The 19,830-nt window shown below is 29.8% G+C and overlaps 1 protein-coding gene across 1 annotated transcript in view; it reads right to left on the bottom strand.

Annotated features, from left to right (window-relative positions):
• LOC118190126 (igLON family member 5-like) overlaps positions 1–17,676 on the bottom strand; it is a 297,074-nt gene extending 279,398 nt beyond the window's left edge. The window contains exon 1 of the mRNA XM_085815792.1: positions 17,417–17,676. Within this exon, the coding sequence (XP_085671918.1) occupies positions 17,417–17,483 (67 nt within the window). The 5' untranslated portion in view covers positions 17,484–17,676. The remainder of the gene's footprint in view (positions 1–17,416) is intronic.
• Between the last annotated feature and the right edge of the window lie 2,154 nt (positions 17,677–19,830).

Raw genomic sequence — 19,830 nt, 5'->3', positions numbered from 1 at the left:
TCATGTCAGACTTTGTAAAGGGTAAAATATCAAACCCGAAAAATTCTCGTAAAATGATATCTAAATTAAACAACGTGCCATAATTGAACAAAAAGCGAAGACTGAAAATTATTTATTTTATCTAAACTTAATAAGCAATTGTTTGATGCATTTTATGCGATATTAGATTATTTAAAATCACTGAAATTTTTATTACATAATCATACATTTAAAATCAAATTTTCATACGTTAGCGTTCTAATGAGGTTTTCACGAAATATTTTTCACATACGCATCAGATAAATAGTCTTCTAAAAATCTGATCATCGAAACTTTTTATGCTGCAGAAACTTTGTGATGCCATCTAATTTATTAAGAAAAATCATATAAGGAATAATACACTAAAATCTAATAATCACAAGTAAAATGCAGAAAGGATTTTATTCGCTTTTACCTTCTAATATGCGCTATTCGAGTAATGATATAATGATTGAAATGAAATTTTTGTTAGAGCTTGAAGTGTTTTATTTTTGTTATTAAAAATAAAGAAAGTCTTATTTAACAAAATTAAAGTTACTTCCCCTTGAAGCATACTGGGCGTAACTGCATGACATGAAATTGCGCAAGCATTTGCTAATTTATCAGTATGTGAAAACGCATGAGCGTTTATTAATGTATTATTAGTATCATTCTCTAATGCTTTCGCAAAATTCTTCATCATCAAACTCACCAGGCCAGCTGTGCTTCTCTTATTTCGAAGAGCTCTGACAATGGTATTCTAATAACGGCGCAACCATTACTAAGCACTTATACTTCGAATAAACGCCAGCATGACACAGTACATAAATGATGGAAGAACTCTTGTTAGTGCATAAGGTTACAGATGTCCGTGCGAATTTTGCGCTCGATAAAGAGACAATAATTCCAGTCAAATAAATAGCGTTTTATATATTTTATGTATTAATAAATACCGATATGTGCCTGTAAATTCAAAGTTTAATATGTTAATATGTTGAAGAATACTACAAACACTTGTTTCAGTTTTCTAGTTGCCTGTATAAAGAAATGTCTGAAAATTGATTAATTCTTAAACACTGAACCTATTACTTTATTATTATTATTATTATTATCATTATTATTACTTTCTTGGACATGGTATTGTAATCGCGAAAAATTTCTAATATCATATTTAAACGGAAATATCCATTTTGAGTATTTTTTGTGTGATGCCTGTTTATATACGGCAAGAATAAAAGACTCTTTTTTACAGAACGGATTGTAAAATTAATTTAAAATGGATTTCTTTGTGACGTCTATACGTATCTACATACGTATGTATCTCGCATAATTAAAAATCTAGTAGCTGTAGAACGTAGACATTTTGTATATGTGACTGCTATAACATCTGGATGTCAACTTCCTTTTTTTATTGCAATCAGCAGTATAAAAGATATCTGTCTCTGCATCTCTCTCTCTCCATCTATCTATCTGCTATACATACGCCCATCCCTCTTACACGGTTTAAAAGTGCTTAACTGGCCTTCATATTTTCAGTCGTTGGTCATAGGCATATACTTCCAGCTACAAAAGTATTTTAAATGACGAAAATATTCATGTTTTAGCAAAGTTAAATATTTTTAAAAAATAATAAATTAAGAAATGTAACTATTAATGCGGTCTTCCGGCCCTATACTTATATTTGGGAAAGTTTTATAGCCATTATGAAAAAAAATTTAGAAATTTTAATCGCTATTAAAAACTGAAATCGTAACAAATTTGACTCCCGTGTGATAAAAATTAACTGGGATATTTAATTTCAAAATTTGCAATTTTTATTGTCATTTTTCAGCTTGAGGTATCGGTTAATTAAGTTAAAATAATTGGAAGAAATACGTTTAAATGAAGTGTAGCATAAAATGTGCATAAATTAATAGACAAGAAACAATAGACCGTACAAGAAAGTCGTGTGGTGTCCACATCAGATTTTTATTACTTAAATATTAAAATATCATATTTTTTTAGCCAAGCAAATTTTTATTTGAACAAATGTTCAAACAAATTTTCCACATACGTTGATACGCATACGTTGATAAATTAATATTAATTTAAAACTCGAGCCTCGGTATTCTTTCATTCATTTCAGGGAGCTTAACAATTATTAATACATACTGTTTAAATGTAATATTGGTATTAGTGGAAAATTTTGAAACATTGCAAAAATTTATACACTCCAAATGTGCAACATTTAAATAAATAATGCACTATTCTAAAAAAATTATGAGAATAGAATAATTTAAAAATAACACACATTTGAAATTTAAGACAGCAAGCACACTACTACGCAGAGAAAACTACAGATTCCATGAAGGGACTTATTTATGTTCAGTTCAGTAAATGTAAATAATTATAAATATTTAAAAAAATTACTTGATTGCGACCCAAAGAATCAAGATAGGAAAAGCTTTTTGCAAAATTACGTCGATCAACCCTCAGTGTGCTGGGATCGCCACGAAACTTTGAATGACTAAAGCACAAAATTCTGCTGTTAGCTGAACGGGTAAGATGCGTGAAAGTTTTCATAGTTGTTCTCATGTGTATTATAAATGCGAAACAGTTTCTCTCAAAACATTCTTCACGGAGATAACTAACTTTCCCCACATCCAGATAGCCCTAATCTGCTTTACTTTGTTTTAATAAACTTTAATTTGCATAAAAGTTCAATATCTGAGGAAAACAATAAAATAATGTATAATTCTGTATAGACAACGCCAATTATTTTCAATAATTAGAAATAATCTATATTATTAAAATCTGTTCGCATCTGTCTGCCTGTTTGTGACATCATCTTCTCCGGAACGGAGTTGAAAGTCCTACAGTTACAGAGTTTCGCGAGAGGTACCCCCCCCCGTATTTCAAAAATCCGTATTAAAAAAAAAAAAAAAAAAAAGATGAAAGTGGTTGAAATGACTTCCCACGGATTTTTGGAATCCGTGGGAAGTCATTTCGACCATGCTCATCTCAATACATCTTTAATCAGCCGAGATATTAATTAAAAACTAAACGCTTATTTTCGCGCTCATTTTTCCAAACGGCAACAATCTCGCGCTGGAGATAAAAATCTCAGGTGGTCAAAGTGTTGCCACTGCTCCTTTTCAAATCTAAGAGTTTGTTAATAAAAGGTTCTGAATGTTTTAAAAAGTATGAAATAAAAATAGCATTGTCAAACATTAAAAATATTATTAGCCAAAAGGGGCAATATGCACAGAAGAGCTATTAATTTCGTTTTGGCATTTTGCTTTGGTTCATTATAAATGTCGTTTCACTTTTCATATTCTTGTCGCCAAACATTAGAGCCCTGCATTATATTTAAAGAAATTAAATAATGAAGAATCTGCATGAATGCAACAACGATAAAACATTAAAACAACGATAGACCAGAGACATCAAATTTTGAATAATTTGTGCTTCAGTAGAATGGGCATCTGGAACCCAAATTTGGAATCTGGAATTTGTTTTGTTATATATTTCATACTATATTTTTTTAATTTTATATTTTAAAAAAAAAAATTATATTTTGTTTTAAAACTTTACCTAATTTTTTGATTAACAAATTCAACGATTTCAAAATAACCAATGTACAAACAAAAAGGCATTTTTACCTCAAGCGCACGAAACTGTGTATCGGAAATTCTAAAGATATGCTCTTTTAAAATTATTTTGCATTATTGCTGTTGAATTGAATTTAATGGTTTAAGTGCGAAAAACATGATATTTAATAAATAAAGATCGTTAAACAAACGACTCGTTGGGCGTAATATACAATTTGAAAGCTTTCAGGTTTTATTTTATTTTTTTATTATATAAGATCATATTCTTGAGGAAAGCACGTGATTGCATGTAACGTCATTAACACAATGGTTTCGTTAATGTCAGCATTTTAGATAAATCGCTGCTGTTTGCAACTTTTTAGTTTCAGGATAATTATCAAGGTATGTTATTGTCATGTTCATTCTTTTATTGATACTGTGAAAAAGTTTTTATATTATGTTAAATTTAAATTATGACGTCATACGTATACGTATTAATATGCAGTGTCAAATGTTTCTGTTTTTTAGTTTGGAAAAAAAAATTACGAATTGGTTGTTGCTTGGAAGTAGTGAACTGGTTTCATTCATACTGCAATGTTTTTACTTATTTTATTTCCAGGTGTACATAGAATAATTATTGCTTTAGCCGCAGCCCGCTAGTAATTTCAATAATTGAATAACTCATTTACAAAAAAGCAGAACTCAAAACTTTTATTATTTTATTTACCGCTTATAACTGACTCTTATTTTACGGCCAGTTTTCAGCTAATATTAATTTTTATCTTTGTTAAATATTAGACAAATAGATTTCGGATTTCAAATAACATTAGAATGAATAAAATACATATTATATAAGTTTGAAAGTGAAACTATTTTCGTGAGTACCTCTGAAAGATACTTTTTTTAAAACACTATAATGTAATTAATCCTCAGCTGAAGTAATATAAGTAAAATGTTTGCATGAAGAAAAGTTCATTCTTTCACCGCTTTGAATTAGTCATTTAGTTTATTGAGACCAGATGGGATTTAAAGAAACAGCTGCTATGTTTTTATAAAGTGCGTTTTTAATACAAATACGTCGTCATCAGGGAGATTAAAAGTATATACCGCATTTGTATTGCACGGAATTCTCGGCTGTATAATAGTATTCGTACATAGAATATTCATTTCTTTTAAACACAAATCCTTCTTTCGAGTTATAAAACAAAGCGTAAGTAAATTAATTTCAATTTCTTTGTCAGCTTAATTAAAATTGAAAGTAATATTCCATTTATATACTGCAATTATAGTCCATTATAAAAAACCAGAGGATGAAGATGTTATTTATAATAGCTTAGAAAGAAGGTAATTAATTGAAATTCCATTCAATGGATTCGTATCTCATTTTTCATTCAAATTTCTGTACATTTTAAGAAAATCTTTAAAGTAATCAATAACTTTTCAGGGAAGTTAATTAATTTAATTTATATTTAATAGGTTCGTATTCTCGTTTTCATTAAAATTTCTATGCTTTTTTTAAATTTTAAATCAAGTAGAAAATCTTAAAAATTCAAAATAAAGTGACTGAACTATTAGTATATTTATTGCCATAGCTTTGAATACTGTTAATGAATACGTCAAGTGGGTTAAATTTTCTCTTTTACTGATTAACTCATTTGACGTATTCATTAACAGTATTCAAAGCTGTGGCAATAAATATGCCAATCGTTCAGTAACTTTATTTTGAATTTTTAAGATTTTCTACTTGATTTAAAATTTGAAAAAAAGCATTGAAATTTGAATGAAAACGGGAATGCGAATCTATTAAATAATTTAAATTAATTAACTTCCCTAAAACGTTATTGATTACTTTAAAGATTTTCTTAAAAAGTACAGAAATTTGAATGAAAAATCAGATACGAATCCACTGAATGAAATTTCAATTAATTACGTTCTTTCAAAGCTATTATAAGTAACGTTTTCATCCTCTGATCTTTTATAATGGAACTATAATTGCAGTATATGAATGGAATGTTACTTTCAATTTTAATTAAACTGATAAAGAAATTGAAATTAATTTACTTACGCTTTGCTTTAAGAGAAAATTTAGCAACATGAATTAATGTTTTACTTGCATCATGCAAAACCCTGTTTCTTAACTTCACTTTATGAATTAGATTTCATTAGTTTGCTACCATCGCGCAATGGAATTCTTGTGAAGTAAATTCATAGGGGTAATTATGTTTATTTTAAAATGTAAGAGAATCTGAAGATGTATTTTCAGACTTGATTAAATATATGAAATATATGCTTGTCAGCAGAATGCCTAGTTCAAAAACAGATGTACATGCTTAAAATAAATATATTAAAATAACAATGAAATGTGTTTCTTTTAATTTCTATTTAAAATATAAATTTAAATATTAAGTTAAGAAATTAACTAAATTTACTAATATATATATATTAACTAATATTAAATATTAAAGTTATTTAAATATTAAGTTAAGAAAATGCATCTTTACATAAAATACCTTATCCTCAAAGAAGTAAAACGAACATGAAGGCATTTAATTATTAGTGATTTTCTACTGAATTATCGTTCAAAGTCTTGTTACAAAATATCACATTTTAATTTACATGCAAGGAAACGAAAACGGAATGGGAATTTACATGCACGAAAACGAAATTTTAAACGACTCTTTTTTTTTCCAAATAATTACATATACTGATGAAACAAATTATTCAAATCAATATAACTTTACCTTCAGTTCTGCAAACAAAAATACAGAAATGAATATTGAGTATATGGTACTCAAATAGGCAGCACTTCAGTGAAATTAAGAAACACAGTAATGAAAATCTGACATGACACAAACTGAAAATCTTTCATAATTATTACCTCAATAGATTGTCACAATATACTTATACCTCGCTCATATTAGGAGAAGCATAATATGTCCTGCCTTAGCAAATAATCCCGACAACGTTTATCCCTTTTATTATATTAAACGGTTCATAATAGAACCCTATGATACTTCCTTTTAGTTACAAATGCTCTTAAAATACTGTACGGAAGAACCATTTCTTTTTATTTCCTTATAAGAAGTAGAAGAAGCACTGTAATCGCGAAGAATTTCGGGGTATCATATTTCAATGAAAATATCCCTTTTGACAGCTCTTGAATTCATTTCAGCGATATGTTTCCGTGACATCCATAGGTAGGAGGGAATAAAGGACTATTTCCCTAAAACGGTTTGTAAGATGAGTTTAAAATGGATTCGGAAGCGATTTTTTTCGTGACGTCTGTACGTACATACACAGGTATGTATCCCGTCTAACTCAAATCTAGCCTCAGATCATTGAAATTTTGAACATGGTACTGCTACAATATGTAATTTGTACATCTCCGTTTTTGTTTGCTATCGGTGGCACTGGAAGAATATAAATATGTATGTATACACACACATATATATGTATATATATATATATAATATATACTCTGTTACTCGTCTCAGTGAGCTCAAATTTTTTATTCTTATATATTGGTAAGATGTGCATTTTTTGCTTTAAAACTGCTTGAATTATGTTGTTCTTAAGTTCCGGTTAAGGTTTACTATGCCTTTAATTAATCTGCATACAACAGTTGTACAATTATGAACAATCTAAAAGTTGTTTAGGTGCTATTAAGCCTAACGTAAATGCAATTTGTTTACATTCGAAACTCTAGTAGAGTGAATTAATTCAGTTTCTGCATCTTCAGTGTCTTTTTGCAGACTGGAACCAAAAGTAAACTTTTAGTTTTGTGCACCAAAATATCTGCCTTCTTGTCTGCTGGGCTATGCGTAGAAACTCAAATTGTAATTGTATTTTTTTAACTTTTGTAACTATATTTAGTATTTTATGTTTTTCGGTATTTTACAATTTTCAATACAAATGTTTTGAGTTTTATATATATATATATATATAAGTATTTTTGCCTTACCTCGAAGTGAGAATTAAATTAATTGTATGAGAAATATATCTCTAATGAAAAATGAAATGCAGCAAGAAATATTTATTATTTAAAAGACTGTGTAAGGAAGTCATATGGTGTCCACATAAGATTTTTTAATTTATGGGATTTGTGGAATTTTGGTTCATGTGATATGATAACTTACCCGAATTTAACTTAAAAAACATAAAATTATCTGGAATAGAAAATTTAATCTATTGCATCTTCCTTTAAAATTGCTTTACTATAGCAAAAACCCGTTAAATTAGTAACTTCTAAAGAGTTTTTTTTTTTTTTTCATTTAGTAGTAAAAAGGGAAAATAATCATCAGCTTTTTAAGCAAACCTGTAATTAGAATACAAGTATTCCCCAAATGCTGAACAATGAACCTTGAAAATATTACATTCTTGATTACGTAATCGTTTTATAAGCTTTTATTTAATTCACTCATGGTGTTTCGCTGTGAGTAGAATTTTGTCATCGATTTTTAACCTATTTCTTGATAAGTTATCAGTTTCAGATTTCCTACACATAATTACAATGCAGTGTGGTGAAGCGGTTCGCCACACAGCATTGTAATTATGTTCGCCACACTGCATTCATATTTTCTAAACAGGATGCCAATGCAGTGTGGTGAAGCTATTCTTTCAAAAATCAATGTTCGATTTAGATATTTTTATTTAATATTGAAACAAAATTTTTGCATTTATTATCGTTTAACAAACAAACCAAACATAGTTGAATTTTATTTTTGCATCGTCACATAGAGAGGGAAAATCTTTTCTATGAACGAAACTTGTATAAAAATAGTAACTTAATTTCTGAATTTTTGGCGAATTTTTAAAAATCGCTTAACATTTTAGACTCTGACGTTTATAAATTTAAAATATTTAAAATTTCAATATCGCAAAAATTATCTGATCAAAATTTATGAAATTTTCACAGATAATAAAAAAAACATCTCTCTCTCTTTTAAAACAAAAATGCTTAAAAATTATCAATTGAAAAGTTTTCTACGTTTTCTTTAAATGTGTAGCAATCTGAAACAGACGGACAAAAAGCGTTACTCTTGGATAACTTGCTTTTGAGTTTTCCATCTTGGATCATTTAATGATGAATTGGCAGTCTTCGGTTTTGCAAAATTTTATTTTTTTAATTGATAATGCGTAATTGATACAAACAATAGAAAATATAATATAATTTTAAAAAATCTTTTTGATTGGTCTTCAAAATGAATATGATAAGTAATGCCCTAAAAGGAGTAAAAGAATTTATTAAATGGTTTAAAGGGAATAATATTTTAAATAATCCTATTTACAAAACTCATCTACAATTTTATATCTCGAATATTAAAAGCGCAGGGCGCCCATGACAAATTAAAAACTTTCATAGTTTTATACATTTGACAAAGCAAATAAATTAATAGAAAAGTTAAAAAGATAATAACATTTAAATTTGGCAAAACAATTAAGTTCGTTATTTAGGCACTCCACGCTTTTATTATTCGTGACATAAAATTGTCGATGAATTCTGAAAATACAGTTATTTAATGTATGCATTAAACAATATGCTAAATCATTTTTCTCCTTTAGTGTATTACTTATTCTTTCCATTTTAAATAAAAGCCTATTGTATAAAATTTTAATTGCATTTTAATTACATGAAAAGACAAGTCAATTACTCTAATGTATAGAATTTCACTTATATGACGAAATGAAAAAAATAATCTGAAGCATTTAATCAGCTCTTCAAGATTCTAAAATATTAATAAAGTAAACCAAAAAAATCGTCTGTTGTGAAAGCTAAAAAATAAAACATTACTACTTTTTTTCCGATTGATTTTTTGTGGAGATTTTGCTACGTTTACATGAAGATTCTAATTTAGATTATAAACACAAGTGCTGCGGGTGGAGGAAAGTAAAAAAAAATAAAATAAACTGAAACATTTCACAGATAACGTCCTCTAATTACATTTTCTATCATTTTCGCGTTAGTAAATTGATAACCGCTGCTATTTTTTGAAGCAACCGCATTTCCAAATGAAAAAAATCAATATTCATTCCGTAACGTAATTTTACCTTAAACAGAAAGTCACCACAAAATTTCGCCGCACTGCAAGTCTTTTCCTACTTTTGTAACTTTCTAGCTTTAACTGGGCGAAGAGGCTTCAAGTCGGTGTTTGAAAATTAATGATAATGATAATGAGAATTTTTCTTCTACTCTAAAACACTGGTTGTAGTAAAAATACTTAAATATGTTATATAAGATTTATGTCAGCTTCTTTTTTACTGCGGTAATACCGAAATGGTTGCCTTCGTTAACCCAAAGCCAGAATTATTTAAGGATAGGATTAATCCGGGGGCAGTTAAAGATTCACGGAAAAGAGGACTAACGCATACTTAAAAAAGTCTGAAACTATTCAGATTTCAACGGTCTCCCAAAAGAGTCTGTTTAGGTATTTTACACTTTCGCTGAGTTAGTTAGTGTATCAGTCGTCTCTTGCACTCTCTCCTACTGATATTTTTTTTGTTTCTTTTAAGCTTTATTATTAAACATTCTTACGTCATAAACAATTCAACAGCAAATTCACAAAAATTTTAAAAGTAGCATATGTTTAGAATTTCCGGTGCATTGTTACGTGTTGGCATATATTTTTCTACTTTTTTTTCAGTCTTTCTCCGTTCATTATATCAATGTTTAGTTTTCTTAATAAGATGGCTTGTGGAAGATTTTTTTGGTCTTCTTAATATTAGCACTTTGTATGTTAACTTTATTTATTAAATATCAAGATTTTCGCACTTACACGGCGCGACATATAATATGGTTACAGCCGAAAACATCACAGCAAAAACGTCGTGGTCGAAAATGTCGCGGAGAAAACACCGCATCGTGGGAGAAAAGAAAGCAAAGAGAAAACATCGCAGTTGTTAAACATCGTGGTACAAAATATCGTCGTCGAAAATAACGCGGTTCAAACAAATCGCAGTTTAAAATCATCGTCGTCGAAAATATCGTAGTAAAAAATAAAGCACGTATAAATCACCGCATGACATTGCACAAATGAGATTTTCGGGTTTTAAAAGTTGTAAATGCATATTTGCGTAAGGATTTGAGAGCGCAAGAAGGAAAGATGGATATTTGTACTTCTATATTTGATATTTCTCTGCAAAAGTAAGAAGGAACCTTATGTATTTAAAAACTGAAAATGAGCAGAAAATCAATGCAACTTATAGCACTTAATATAATTTTAAGTTTATATAAGTAATTTTTATAGAGATAACTTCATGCAGTTATTTATATTTCTTTTTCTAAACATTTTAGACTATATTTTTCATGAAGAATTAACAGTAAAACTTTATAAAATGATTATCTTTTAATGGCATTTGTTAATTAACTATGCAAATTTAAAATTCTATTAAGTGCTATAAGTTGCATTAATTTTCTCTTCATTTCTAATTTTAAATCCTTACGTTTCTTTCTTACTTTTCCAGCAAAAATTTATTACTTCACTAAAAAATATGAAATATACAAGTAAAGATATCCCTATTTCCTTCTTGCACTACCAGATCATTATGCGAATATGCATTTAAAACTTTTACAGTTCGAAAAACGCATGTCTGTGATATTACCGTTATGCGATGATTTGTACATGCTTTTTTTTTACCGCGATATTTCGGACGACGATGTTTTTAAATAGCGAAGTTTTTTGAACCGCTTTATTTTCGACGACGATATTTTGTACTACGTTGTTTTAGAACTGCGATGTTTTCTATTTGCTTTCTTTTCTTCCACGATGTTTTATAACCACGACGTTTTCGCCTTGCGTTGTTTTCTCCGCGACGATTTCGTCTGCGAGTTTTTTGACACGACGTTTTCTGTGGACACTAATCCTCAGTTCAACAGCAAAATCGTAAAATGTTTAAAATTACATTTAGAATTTCAGGTAGACACTTCGTCGTGCTAGAGATAAAAATATTTTATTCTGTACAATGTTGCCACTGCTCGCTTTCAAATCGTGGAGTTTATTAATAAAAAATTATTAAAGTTTTTTCAAAATATCAAATAAATAACAAAAAATACATAACGTCATTCTATGAAAATACTGAACATTTTTAATTTGACAGATCACTAAACAGATTATTTGACAGATTATTTAAAACAATCCGATTCAGAGGAAACGAATATTCTTAAGAACTGCATCTGTTGCTTTCAAAAAGCGTAGTTAGTTACTCTACAACAGACAGATTTAATTTGAAAGATTCAAATTTATCTTACATTTAACCAAATGCTAGGAATAGTCGAAGTAAAAGTGAAATGGCGCATTTATAGCGATTCGACGTAAAACCGCGTTTCGAGACCAATAGCCCTTTTGGGCTAAAAAAATGCTATTAACAGTTTTCTGCATTTTTAATCTGGAGAAAAATTTCATCAAATTATGAAAATTAAATCAGGGTTAAAAAAATTGTCAACAATTGAAGAATAAATATCATTAGATGTAAAGAAACTAAACTATAAATGACATTAAAGAACAGAGGACTTAACTTAGCGGACTTTTATTATCGAATTCCAACTTGAGTAAAAAAGGTCGATTGGAAATTTTGTTTTTTATTAAACGTTGCATTCCATATTGCCTACCGGATTACAGGTTACGTGGATTACAGGTTACCGGATTGCTTATAGGTTTACACATTACGTGTAACACGAATAATTACGGATTACGCACGTTACATGCAATTACGATATCCTACTGGATTAAGTATGGATACTCAACACCAGATAACGGAACACAAATCAGTTACCTACAATACCAGATTATGCTTACTCTCCAGATTACCTACAATTGGTTATGCGCTGTCGTTAAAAGCAAATACCAAGTTCTATGACGTCATCTACTATTTACTGTATTGACATCTTCTGATTGTTATTGTTTTACACCACACTAATTAGGAATTTAGGAAGAAAGACAGACGCCACGAAATATGCATCCAGATTAGAATCAGAAGCGGAATAAAACGGATACAAAATAAATCAAATCTCTAGTTAGATCAGAACTTAATTAACAGAGTCTTACTCACAAAAATATTACACGTCTTACGACAGCGAATTGTTCTCTTTTGGCCAAACAAGCTAACGATTTATTTCGGTAATTTTCTTATTTTATTAAAATTTTTATTAAAATTGCAAATTTATCGATATTTGTTGAACAAAATATTTAATAGCATTAATAAATTATTAATTTAATTACTTTGTATCAGTAAAAATAATGTTTCAGTTTTAGTTTGTACAGTTTTCACGTTCAAGTCAGAAAACTGAAAAAATGTGCAATGTCCTCCTCGGGATTCGAACTCCAACCTCCTGAGTACGCGACGACCGTGCTTCCAGTTGCATTACGAACGCATGCAGTAAGGAGGGAGACATAAGAATGTTTCGAATGAGACATCAGACTGTTTTTCGAAGTCTGAAAACTAAAGAAATCAGCAATGCCCTCACTGGGATTCGATTTGAACTTCTAATCTCAGGAACGCGTCGAGCATGCATCCGCGAAGGCAGGCTGAAAGGAGAGACGAAATTCCTCGTAAGCTGACTATACGCCATATATTTTCTTTTTCGATAAGAAAGAGAACCACTAATAAAAAAGTAAGTTCATAGATTTAATTTAAGAACCCACGTAATGCATTTTTTTTAATTGAAATGCAAAAATATTGGCGAGCTTCGGAAAAAAAAAAAAAATATATGAATACAATAAAATAAAAAAGCAGTTTTTGATTAACAAACTTACTTTTCGATAAACAAAGCGAGCAATGAAACACTGTAAGGAAAAAAATCTTCAGCGCACGAGACTGTACATCGGAAACTCTAAAGGTATGCTCTTTTTAAATAGTGTCAGATATTACTATTGAATTGAATTTTGTGGTTTATGTGCGCAGAAAATTATGTTTGATAAATAAAGGTAACACAGAAAACGTATAAATAAAAATAACACACAAAACGTTAAGAAAACGCCCTTTAGGGCATAATATAAAATCTGAAATCTTTCAGTTATTTTTTAGCCCAAAGGGCGTTATCCCACTAGGTTTATTAATTTCGGTTTGACATTTTGCGTTGATTCATTTTTCAAACTGTTGTCACCAAATATTACAACCCTGTATTATATTTAAACAAATTATATAATGAAGAATCTGCATAAATTTTAGTATGTTTTTCGCATTGTGATATAACAACGGTACCTACAGCCATCAAATTTTGAATGAATATGGGCATCTGGAAGCCCTAATTTGGAACTTAGAACATTTTATTATCTATTCCATATTTTGTCAGACATTAAAGAATTTTTGATTAATTAACTCATCGATTTCAAAGCGAGGAATGGCAGCACTGTACGAAAACAAAATATCGCCAGCGCGCAACAGTGTATCGGAACTTCTAAAGAAATACACATTTTAAAATTATTTTGCGATATTGCCGTTGAATTGAATTTTATGGTTTAAGTGCGAGGAACATGATATGTAATAAATAAATGTAACACACATAACATTAAAAAAACGCCCCTTTTGGGCGTAATGTAAAATCTGAATGCTTTCAGAATTTTTCCTGTTGATTCTTTTTTTTCCTTAAGCCCAAATGGGTGTTAGATCCAAAGAGCTATTAGTCTCAAAACGGCATTTTGCTTCGTTTCACATTCTGCGTTGATTCACTATTCAAACTCTTTCCACCAAATATTATCGCTCTGTATTATATTTAAAGAAATTAAATAATGAAGAATTTGCATGAATGTATGTTATGTTTCCAGTACCTAGGGCAATTAAATGTGTATAACCTAATCATCCACGCGAACATCGGCACCTGGTTCCCCGAATTTTGAATTTCGAATTTATTTTATTATCTATTTTATATTTTTGTAAAACTTTAGCGAGTCTTTGATTAATAAACAAAAATTTTCTCTCTGTATTATTTTTAAAGAAATTAAATTAATTAGAATGTGCATAAACATAGGTATTTTTCTCGCATTCGGGAAAAAAAAGACGGAACGTTGAGCCATCAAATTATAAATAACATAATCCTTTACTCGAACATGGGCACATTGAACGCTGAATTTTGAATTTCGAAGTTGGTTTATTATCTATTTCACATTTTTAAACCTTTAGCGAATTTTTGATTAACAAAATTTCAAAACAAGCAATGGTAACAATGTACAGAAAAAAAAAATATATCTAGCGGGCGAGACTGTCTGTTGAAAATTTTAAAGATTTCTGTTTTCAAATATTTTGTGATAGTGCTTTTGAATTGAATTTCATGCGGTTTAAGTTCGAAGAAGATGATATATAATAAATAAAGATAACACAAAAAAACGTTAAAAAAACCTGTTTGTGCGTAATATAAAATCTAAACGCATCCAGATTTTTTTTTTTTTAAATCAAATTTTACTGACTAAATACATTTGAGCAAACCATTCAGCCTACATTGTGATGCAAAGTAGAAAAAAAATGTTCTTTTGAAATTAAAATTAAAATCAGTTCAAAACTATTAATAATACCAAGCCCTTTTAAAAGCCATTTCCTATAATATGCAATAATTAGATTATAATCATTTGCTTGAATGGTTTGAATGGTGTTAACAATTAATCTACCTGTCTCCGCAAAATCATAATTATTAATTGTATTAAATAATAATAACAACAATAATAATAACGATTAAAATCTGAAGGGTTTTGTATTTTAGGGACCACCGAAAGGGGCTCTTTTAATGTTTAGTAAGGTTTATGAGTACAGAATATCAATAGAAATGTCCCAGGTAGAATAGCGAAATATCAGATATTAGTCGAACATGCATTTAAACTAACATGAAAATGTATATATATTCTGTAAACTTAAAAAAAAGTAAACAATATATAATATAATACTATTAAATATTGATTTTTATTAGGTATATCATGACATTATTGAATTTTAATTTAAATGAATCAGATTGAAAAGTAATATTCTTCAGAGCTGCATATATGGCTTTTAAATAGTTTAGTTTGCTAATTAATAACAGAGAAATTAAATATGAAAGAATAATATTTTATGTTTTTTCGAATGGCAACAAACTCTGATTAAAAGTGAAAGAAGGAATTAAGTGTAGGAATGCATAATTGTGTTTTGAAACTAATAGCCTGTTTGGCTAATAACAGCAATAATAATAATAACAATCCTGATAAATAAAGATCAGTTTTAGATATTTAAAATTGATAATAGTAACTAATTACTATTATCAATTTTAAGTATATAAACTAGAAAGTAACACATTCATTTAAGAAATTTTTTAATTTACGTTCGATGACGATTATATATTTACAAAAGACTTCCTGATATTTTTTTTTTTTTTTTTTTTTTTTTTTTTTTTAGTTCTAGCTCGTAAACGATTTTGTTAGAAAGTCCTCCACGAAAGGCATCCCTCCTTTTAGGCAGATAGCCCTAGTGTGCTTTGCCATAATTAAATACACCACCACCACCGTAAACGATTTTGCTCATTTAGGATGCCTTGATCGCTGTAATATTTAGTTTCACAAGTAATTACGTTTCAAGAGAATCTTAAAAGTATTTTTTGAGAAGTTCTCAAAAATATTTTAGAATCCTATCGTATAGGTTGAATCTAAAAAAAAGTTCGAGAAACTTTATTTTTGAACTGATATTAAGTACTTTTTTACTTTTAAATTGTTCTCATTTAAATTATTAAAATTTCTCTTCAGTTCTGTTTGACTATTCGCGTAAAAAACTTAATTTCACTTTTAATATATTTTATTTTAGCAGCAGTTTTAAGTTTTTGCACCTGAATTTTCGTAAATCTTTTACTTTAATTACTTTTACTGATACTTTTCGTATCTGTATAAAACCTTACTTGGATATTCACCATGTGAACACACAGTAAATTGAAACTTTACAAAAACTGAATATTCACTTTGAAAGCTAGAATTTATTTATTCAGTGGCAATTGCTCTATACTCAGAATTTTTTCATTCCACATTTCGGCGTTTCAACGTAAATGAATTGCTCTGGTCTAAAAGTGACTATTTCGGAGAGTAAAATTTTGCGAAAAGAGGAAAATATAAATATTTATATACATGGTATATGCATGTATAACTAACTTTACATGTTAATATTGCAAAAGAGAAAATGCTGTAAGAAAATCTCTAATATTTCAATAGAAACATTTTGTCACATATTTTAATAAATACATAAAGCAAATCTAAGGAAAGCATACATGTACCTTTTACTAAAATATTAATTACATATAAGATTATTACTTTGCAATTTAATCCCTAATATGTATTAATAAAATAATATTTAAATTTTTCTAAACAATATTTTAAGAAAGAGTATCATTCTGTCTCTATATATTAATATAAATGTCTCTATATATCTGTCGACAAATGGAAGAGAGTTTCTCAAAATGTCTTGATTTTACATGAATACAAATAATGAAATTAAACGCATTCTTTCAGAGGAGAAAGCAGTTTCTAAATTTACGGTGTATTTTATTTGATATCAATTACAAACATAGACAGAATTTTGTCAGTTTAACCTTTCTATTAATGTATCAAGTTTTGATCTCTTAGCTGTTAACATATTACTTATGAACTACTGCCAGCAGAATATTTTGTTACTTTCAGCGACTAAACTGTGGTATATAATACAAAATAAATCATTTTGAATTAAAACTCATTTAAGGGTGAAATTAAGTATTGAAGTCTTTCTTTGATTATTATTAAGCAGCGATCTACATCAGAAAACACGTTTGCGAAAGATTTCTCTTTTTCCGGTAAAACGCGCAAACTGACAAATGCATAACAACTAACTTTTCTTCTCCAGGATGTCGGAATTAAATTTGTTTGGTTACTTACCCGCAGCCAAAAGCCAAGATAAAGCAAAAGTCACTGAGCGCATGAAGAATTCCATAGTAATAATCATTTATCCAAAACTTTTAATTCAGCACAATATCCTGGAAGAAGTTTTCAAACGACCGAGTCAACCGAATTGTTTCATTTTCGGTACAATGCCCACAGGGAGGCATGCGCCGCAGGACGCTGACATGTCACAATCTTCTCCCGTTTTTCCTGCTTTTTATTTATTTTTTATTTTTTCCTGTTTTCGACAGCTTCAGTTCCGCCCGACCGCTCCTCAGCGAGCGTAAATGAAAGACTGCCGAAGAGGTCTGGCCTGTTGCAGTTGAGTGTGTTGTCACAGCGCCCCCTGTGCAGAGGGTTTGCCAGTGAAGACTCATTCCTCCCCCCTCTCACGTGCCGCGCCGTCACTTTAAATGCTGAGAAAGTCCACTCGTTAAACTGCGTGCAAAAATTGCTGCTATCTGCCAGTCTTCGGCCAATGCAAATTCATCGATAGACGTGTCTGGGATGTTTATCACATCTATTTATCACCTAACGATTTTCAGAGCATATTAATAAATCTGTAATGTACACAAAAATAGCTACAGTCCTTGAAATCTATGTTCATGTTTTTAGAAGCTATAAATTAGTGGAACTCAACTGTATTCATTTCACCCAGGGCCGGTGTAAACGGTATATCGCACTTATTGCTAAGTTTTTTATGTTCCTGAGCAAAAGAGGGCAAAGACTGTATTCGATGGCAGTAACATTAGTATACGTCCTGATGACTCCCGAAACATACTGTAGAGACATTAGGTTTTTTTTTTATGCTGGAGACGGGAGAAATGAGCAATGCTCATGCCGGGATTCGAACCTGGACCTCTTGAATACTCCCCGAGTGTGCTACCGTTACACCATGCTGGGAAGAAGGAGAAAATACCTTATAATATAGTTTCTGTTCCCAGCTGAACGGGCTGGCTGCTTATTGATATTTTCTTTACATGGCTGCTTATTGACATTTTCTTTACATGTTTTATGAAATTACTAATGACCGAATGACTTAAGTCGTGAAGCTCTGGTAGCTCATTCGATTTGACTTTCCGGTGGCTAGCTGAATAAGCCACTGCATCAGATTTCGTATGATTCTCCATGCCTATTCAAAATGAAAGTCATTGTCCATTAAAATGCCTGCATAAAAGAATAATTTCCATGGCTGAGTTCACCATCACCATAAGCGGTAAAACTGGTGAACATCGATACTTCGACACGAGATCAAATCCCACCGAAGCAACATGAATACGATTCAATTTGTTTTAAAAAATCCTCGATAAAGGTATGGTTTACCTTCAGCAAATAATCTTTGTGCACTTTGCATTAATTTAAGAAATCGAGTATCCAACGTCTTCTTTAAGCAAATCTCTCTCGAAGAGTTTTAAACAATTCCTAAATCTAACGTTATAAAATACATAAATGAATGCATGTAACTGTGAAAATTTGTTTTATATAAAATTAAAGGATATTAACGTCACACAACAAAGAATTTTCACATTTTTAAGTTGAGAACATGTTTATGGGAAGATCCAGATATGTAGATTAAATGAAACAATGCCACCCTCAATGAAATAGGAAAACAGTTTAACAATCATCTTTTATTTAAAATTAGGCAAAACCTTATAGTTGGCACTAATTTTAATTGAAACTCTATCGATTTTGAGGAAAAACAAATACAAGTTCCTCTTCGTCAAGTACAAAAAGAAATTTGCTAACAACCGAAAAGCCATGACGGTATTTATGCCAAAAACAAAGATTGGAGCAAAGCGAGGTTTGGAAGTGCAACCCAGATTCGATCCCACGCAAATGCGCTTGCAGCATGGTTAGTTTTTGTGTTTTAATATTGCATAACATAACTCGAGTTATGTACGCATAACATATTAATATGAATACATAAATCGTATATATACGAGTTAGTTTCCCTTAGAATGTCACCCACGAAAGCATCCCTCTTCTTAAGCAGAGATACCTCGCGTACTTTGCTAGATCTAAATAATCTAACTTAAGCATTACCCATCTCATAAAGAACTGCAGCAAGAATACTTTACTTTACTGCCTAAAGGAGGGAATAAAAAACGTAAGGTTCTTCGTTGAATCGTACCTATAGCTTTGTTTGAAGAAGAATTGAAATACTGTTTTAAAAATATGGATTTCAACATTTAGTTCTTTATAGAATATGCTTTATCTTATAGTTTGTCTTTCCGATTCCAAGAAAACAATTGATAAAAACAATAAACATCACCACTAGATACAAAAATCAAGGGACATTCAACAAAAAGTTTTAAAAATACAGATTCAATCGTTGAATGCCGCAATACCTCTCAATGATTTATTTGACTTGATTTGGGTTCGATTCTCAGTCGAATGGGTTAGCTGCATGA

The sequence above is a fragment of the Stegodyphus dumicola genome, chromosome 4, assembly GCF_044657685.1.
Source record: "Stegodyphus dumicola isolate Sdum_Otavi_A_Nest chromosome 4, ASM4465768v1".
Lineage (NCBI taxonomy): Eukaryota > Metazoa > Arthropoda > Arachnida > Araneae > Eresidae > Stegodyphus > Stegodyphus dumicola.
This window is presented reverse-complemented; position numbering and strand designations above follow the sequence as displayed.